Source organism: Rousettus aegyptiacus, unplaced genomic scaffold (genome assembly GCF_014176215.1).
Source record: "Rousettus aegyptiacus isolate mRouAeg1 unplaced genomic scaffold, mRouAeg1.p scaffold_m13_p_13, whole genome shotgun sequence".
Taxonomy (NCBI): domain Eukaryota; kingdom Metazoa; phylum Chordata; class Mammalia; order Chiroptera; family Pteropodidae; genus Rousettus; species Rousettus aegyptiacus.
In genome coordinates this window covers 63,826,334-63,833,078 of record NW_023416288.1, presented here as the reverse complement: position 1 = coordinate 63,833,078, position 6,745 = coordinate 63,826,334, and the positions used below count along the sequence as shown (strand labels likewise).

At 53.0% G+C, this 6,745-nt stretch overlaps 1 protein-coding gene across 1 annotated transcript; it reads right to left on the bottom strand.

Annotated features, from left to right (window-relative positions):
• Nucleotides 1-2,237: 2,237 nt before the first annotated feature.
• Nucleotides 2,238-6,261, bottom strand: PAX4 (paired box 4). Its single transcript, XM_036230230.1, is given in 11 exon segments — nt 2,238-2,341; nt 2,453-2,513; nt 2,515-2,581; nt 2,917-3,056; nt 3,329-3,384; nt 3,735-3,804; nt 4,155-4,237; nt 4,463-4,588; nt 5,155-5,230; nt 5,582-5,797; nt 6,097-6,261. Coding segments are annotated over 11 exon segments (1,164 nt in total).
• Between the last annotated feature and the right edge of the window lie 484 nt (nt 6,262-6,745).

The window sequence follows — 6,745 nt, the reverse complement described above, 5'->3', positions numbered from 1 at the left end:
GATGCACAAGAACAATGGACAGGGCTGGCTTAAAACCTAGAGAGGAATATTTTAATCACTATCATAAAATGGAAGATCAGAATCACTTGCTATAAACAGAAAGTGACCATAGATATAAATAAAATGAAAACAAAATGATGGTATCCATCCTAGTCAGATTTTCCCTTCCCTGCCCAAGGCTCAGAGTTTGAGGCTCCCTTTCTCTCTCAGTTCAAAAGATTAACTGTTACAGAGGCTAAAGATTAGGATTAAAATGAAGACTGTCTCTTTGATGCAGTTGGAATGAAAAGGAATTGAAAAGGGAATCAGTTTTTCATTTCTGACTAAATCGTATTTAAAATAGCACCCATGCACCTCCTGAAATGTGCTCAAATACCAACAGTGATGCCCGGCCCCCACCCTGGGAAAATTGCACCGCACCAAATTGAGTGCCCGGTTTTTAAGTCCATTGAGAAAAGAAGCTGAAACCGGAACATGAGAGAGATTCCATTTGGAGAGAGGAAAATGACCTCGGGGTTTTGTAAGTATATTTCTCCTCAAGAGATAGAAAAGAGTTTTGTAAAAATTTGAATACAGTAAGTGAAGATTGAGAACAGTAGAGACCAGGGCACCTCCTTTCCCAGAGGACATTAAGGACAGGCCACAGAAGTGGCGTGGAATACATCCTTCAGAGACTTAGGACCTTGGAGGTCATTTAATGCAGAATCTCCTTGTCAGCATTCCATCAATATGTATACACACTCAGATGTGTGGGCATGCATGCACACATGTAAAACCACACACATGCACACACATGAATGTGTGCGCATGCACGTGCACACACACACGCACGCACACACGCACGCACGCACACTCGTACTTTCTCTTTCATGCCCTGTTTCCCACAAATGGCCATCTGTCCTCCACTTGAATGTGCTCAGCCATGGGGTCTCAGCTGACAGCTTCTTCCATTGCTGAAGTCAGTCCTATCACTGAAGTGAATGGCTTATTTGCAGACCGTGCTGTGCAGATTGTCACCCCACAAAGCCTTGCTCATTTCCCTAGGCAATCTGTACAGCAAAGCCTCCAGCTTGAGAACAGAGAGGTGGGGCAGGGGTGGAGTGCACTCTAGTACCCTTGCGATTTCATTCTAGAGCTGTGCTGTCCCGTAGAACTTGTGCTGATGGAAATGTTCCATAAAGTTTACTGTCCAGTACAGCAGCCACGGGTCACATGTGGCTATTGGGCACTTGATATCCAGCTAGTGTGAGTGAGAAGATGGAGTACTCATTTTATTTAATTTTTGTAACATTTAAATAGCCACATGTAGTCAGTAGCTACTTATTGAACAGCATAGTTGTAGAGTGTTTAATGATAGAGACCTCTTGAAGGATAACTTCTGGACCAGTACCTGTCCGGGATGGGCGTAAACATGCCCTGAGCCACCAGTTTGCACTATCATCATTCCATCCTCCTTGTCAAAAGGAAAAGAAATTTGAAGGGTGAACCCATTCTCTATTCCCAATACCCCATTTTCACCCACTTTCCCCATATCCTTTTTTCTCCTACATCCCAAGACTTCCCAGGAGTAGCCTAGAGAGTTCACTGCAGGGGATAAAATTGAGCAAATTTGGAACTTATGGCCAAAAAGCAGCAAGCAAACACCCCAGGAGCATGTATAAAGGGACAAGCAGAATATGAAAAGTGGCGTTCCCATTATGCTGCTATGCAAAAAAATACATATGCAATTAAGGAATTAATGTCTTTTTTTTAGGGTAAAGAATTATTGTAATATTGAGATGTGGTAATTGTATTGTGGTTATGTAAGACAAGTTCCTTATTTTTTGGAAATGCATGCTGGAGGACTTAGAGGTGATATGCCATGATATACTATCAGTGTGTGTGCGTGTGTCTATGTGTGCATATGTGTGGGTACATGAGCACCTAAATACCAATATAGATATATAGATACATGTACATAGAGAAATAGGTAGGTAGGTACATACATACATACATACATACAGTTATGTAGACACATAAATGCCTTAGATAGATGGTAGACACATACATATATAGATAAATAGATAAGATAGATATATAGATTAATAGATGATAGATAGATAATAGATAATAGAGCAAACTGTTTATAATTGTTAAATATAAGGGCGGGATTATGAATACTCATGGGAAAAACATGATGGACAACAGGAACTACTGCTAATTTTAAAACGTTTTTATTACTGCCAGGTGGAGGCCTTTTAAGGCCACTGTGAGAAGTGGGCAGCCATGGCTTCTCCAGCCCCTAGAATCAGGTGATGAGTAGGAGGAGCAGCAGGGCAGGGCCAGGCAAGGTCCGCAGATGAGGAGGAGAGGCAGGGAGGAGGAAGGAGCAATGACCTGCTCGGGCAGGCCGGTATTAGATCCTCCCCGCCCCATCTCCTTTCCACTAAGGCCCCCCTCCCTCATCCCAGGCCTGTCAGTAGTGGGGAGCCAGGCCAGAGCCAGGCCTAAGGGGCACCAAGCCTGGCGGCGGGGGCAGTGGAAGGAAGGGCAAAGATGACAGAGCAGTACCGAATCCAGGGAGCTCGGCTGTGGGGGACAGGTAGCCTGCAGTGACAAAGAAAGCATGAGCTTGGGCTTGTTGCTGCCCCCACCCCATCCCCAAAGTCACTGATGAGGAGAGTCATAGACATCTGTTCTCTACCCTACATAGATACACTTAATTCCCAATCCCACCTGCTTTTCCTGCTATGACTGGCGGCGGTACTATGGGCTCAGGGGGTACTAATCTCCCCAGCTTTATGGGCCATGCAAAGAAGAAGGAAAGCTGAACCAAGATTCCTCTGATGACCTCCGCTGGAGCCCCATGCCCTCCTGCGGGCCAAGGAATCAGCTGACCCTCCCCACACTCCACGGGAGTGAGGTCTGGCCTGGTTCTTACCCCAGCAGGGCTTGAGACAGGCTTGGGGTGGGGTGTCACTCAGAGACCTGTCTGATGCTGTCCCCCAGCACAGCTGATGGCAAGAGGGACCCAAGGATTCCAGGGCAGGCAGGGCTGCTGCGGGCATGGCAGGGGACTGCGAGGAAAAGCAAGAGGCCCCCTCAGCTGCCAGCGTTGCCTCCTGTTTAGCAGCACTGGGCCCCCAGGGCTGCCCACCCTCCAGGCTGTATCCTGTGCAACTGCAGAGAGTACCACACACATAGCAGACTATGAGGATGGCACTTTCTGGAAGTGAGCACTGTGGGGGCCGGGCAGTCGTGAAATCTGGCTCAGGCCTCCCCTGGGATGGGAGAAGCAGTGAGCCCTTCAGTCCTCCCGGTCCGCAAACTCCCCTCTCTTCCTGGATACCTGCGCAGAGACAATTGCTGGGGAAGCAGTCGGTACAGTCAGGCCCTGGGAAGCACCTACAAGGTGAGGGAGGATCCGCTCAGAGGGAGCAACTGGAATCCAGGGAGTGTGGAGTGGTGATGAGAGGCAGGGAGGCTCTAGGAAAAGGGTGAGGCTGGATGCTACAAGCCTAAACTGCCCCCCGCCCCAAGGCAGAGCCTTGGGAGCCCAGGGAAGAAGGATTAAATCCCAGGGATGCTAAACTGAGGACAGTGCCGCCTTGAAGAGCAGGGACTGTGTGTGCCCAGCGACCGACACTGGCTCACGGGAGGTGCCGAGTAAATGTTTTGGTGGATGGATGGACGGATGGACGGGTGGGTGGGTGGGTGGATGGGTAGTTGGATGGAGAGACGGGCAGAGAAATCACCTGGAAGCTGCATTTCCCACTTGAGCTTCTCTTGTCGGCGCCATTTGGCTCTTCGGTTGGAAAACCAGACCTGAGGGGGGGCGGAAACGAAGTAGCTGACTGTTCTCTCCACTACCTGGCACCTCCTGCTCTCAGCACCTGCTCCTGGCCTGGACTCAGAGCACAGCACCTTCCTGAGACCTGAGGTCTTCCCTTCCATCTCTGACCTTTGCTCTCTGGCTCCTCCTTCAACTCGAAGGCTTGGAGTAAGGAAGGGGGAAATCCGCAGAAGGGGAACAAGGAGGATCTCGTCTCCTGTTTCTGCTCCAAAAAATTGGTTTCCCCCTTCTTGCCCCTTTCTCCACCTCACCAGAACCCGGAGCCCTCCTGGCACGAACTCTGCCCTTGGTTTGTGCGCACCATGTGGCACAGCTCACTCACCCTCACCGTGTCCTCGGACAGAGAGGTGGAAGCCGCCAACTTTCCGCGGGCCACAGAGTCGGGATACTGCCCACGCTGGAACTCTGCAGAGATCGAGGCTCAGAGCAAGGTCATGGGGAGAGGAGCGAGGCATGGATCACCCCCTCAGCCCCCGTAACCTGCCTGCTGCAACCCTAAATTACCCTCCTCCTTGAGGCAGGGCCACCCATAGCCTCCACCTCTCAGCCTTTGCCCTCAGGCCTCAGCGTCACTGCCTCCGTGCGTCACACCGGGCACCTCTGACCCCCTGTCCACCCCAGTCCCAGCACCTTTCTCCAGCGCCTCAGCTTGGCCTGGGGAGAAGATAGTCCGATTCCGATGGCCAGTCCCAGGGTGGGGACCCCGTGGAGCCTCAAAGCCACTATGACGATTGCGAGGTACCGGAGCCAAAATAACTGCAAAGGGGGACAATGGCTTGTGGTGGTTTGTGATGGTGACTCCTCTGTTTAGAGGGCATCCCCAGGGCTCTGGGGCTGTGGACAGTGGACGGCACGGGTATCAGAGCGGAGCCGCACTGGTGGCGCATTCACAGTTACTCGGAGGTCGTTGCAGGGGCACTTGGTGGGAGGCACACTCAGTGCCACTGTGGGCTCCATGCTTGGTGTTTGGGGGAAACAGCAGCAAGGTCGGTCCAGGTTCGCATGATCCTACAGAACACAGGGTGCTCTGAGAAGCTGTGCGTGAGGCAGAGAGAGGGTGTAGAAGATCCTGTGAGCCTAGGAGCTAGGGAACCTGGGTTCTCTTCCGGGACCTGCCAACAATTAGTTGGTGACCTTGGTTAAGTCACTTCACTTCTCTGAGCCTCAACTTTCTTTGGCCAAAAGAGAATAAGATGCCCTGTCAGGCCCTCCTTATTTCCTTGTTACGCAGGTGATCCAAGAAAGAACAAGAAAGGGCTTTGAGAACCGTAAAATGCTTAGGCTTGCTCTGATCATCCCTGGGGGGCAGCTCCAAGACCCACCTGGCGACCTGAGCTGTGCCCAGGGCAGTCTCTGGTCCTCCTGTAGTGCCCGCAGGACTCGGTTGATGGAGGAGACCTGGGAGTGTCAGGGTGTTGAGTGAGGAGATGATGCACAGTCCCAGAGCATCCTAAGGATATTTCCCCAGTGTCCTTTCTCTCCTTGTGCTGACCCACACGTTGTTTCTACAGGCAGTCCTCTCTCTCTCTCTCTCTCTCTCTCTCCCCACCCCCTTTCTCTCCCCCCAATGCTTTCTTCTTCTCACCTGTCTCACCACCACCACTTTTCAGGAGAAACACATATGGGTCAGAAGAGAGCCCAGGGGCCCCGCCTCCAGCCTGGGATGGCCCCACTGCCAAGTAAGAGGGGACCTTCTTCTCCCCAGACAACCTGCGTGTCAGCCCTGGTGCAGGAGCAGAGGGCACTTACACTGGGGGTCTTGTCCTGGGTGCAAAGCCCTTCAGCACAGAGCTGGCGTTGGATCTCCCAGGCGAAGAGGGCTGGGCGCTCACCCTTCAGCTGGGCGATTCGGGCCACCACAGGGGGTGTGGCCAGCCGGGGTTTGCTTCCCCCAATCCCCTTGGGCTCCAAGACACCTGTGCGGTAGTAACGCCCTAGGATCTTGCTCACACAGCCATTAGATACCTGGGTCAGGTGAGAATAAGGGACAGGTATGGCATGATGGGCAGAGGGTGAGGGTCCCTGGAACAGAAGGAGCCTACAAGGCAAAGTGAGACCTACTGGACCAGGCCACGGAGTTGAGGGTCTAGCCTCATAATTGGGAGCGTGAAGCTCCCATCCCAGTCCCCAAGAGAGTCTTCTTCTTTCCCCCAAACAACAAGCCCTGAGGGCCCTCAGAGTCTGCAGCCCCATACTTGCCTGAAGAGGGGCCCCTTCTCCCTGCTTCTTGTCCCCATCACCGGGTGAGAGTCCCAGCACACTACCTTCAGGCTCCGTGAGATGTCACAGGGCCGCATCCCGCTGACTGCCAGCCTCACGATCTGCTGCCGCGTGTCCAGGGGCAGGGGCCGACCGTTCACAAAGAGCCCCCCCAGCTGATTCACACTGCTGATCCCTGGGCATGAGAGGGAGACTTCCACACCTCGCATCTCCCCGCCCCCCGGCCCACCTGTGGCATGAAGAACCCTCCTGGGGGAGGGTTACTCAGGCCCCTCCAACCTGGCTTCCCACCACAGAGAAAGTCCTCCCCGAGGGGCCTGCTCCCCTTCTGCTCCCAGGGTCCCCCAAACATGCCATGTTCTTTGGGAGCAGGCACACGGGTGAGTCTTTCCTCTGTGACCATTTGCACTGACCCTCATCATCTAAGGGAAGAACCATGGAGGGAGTGATGGAGCAAAGCTTCCCCAGAACCCTGGCCAAGGGCAGATGAAACCCCGTGGATGGGAGCAGAGCCCTGAGGTAAGTCCCTCCCTCCTCAGGCCGCCCTGTTCTTCTCACCCATCCCTGGCCCCCTACCGTCCTGTGGCATGCTCCAGGCTGACCCTCCTCACAGAAAGGCAGGAACTGAGCAGATTGGGGAGGGGCTTCCTTCTGACAGAATCTTCCTTGGTCTTCGGGCTGGGCCTGCAATAA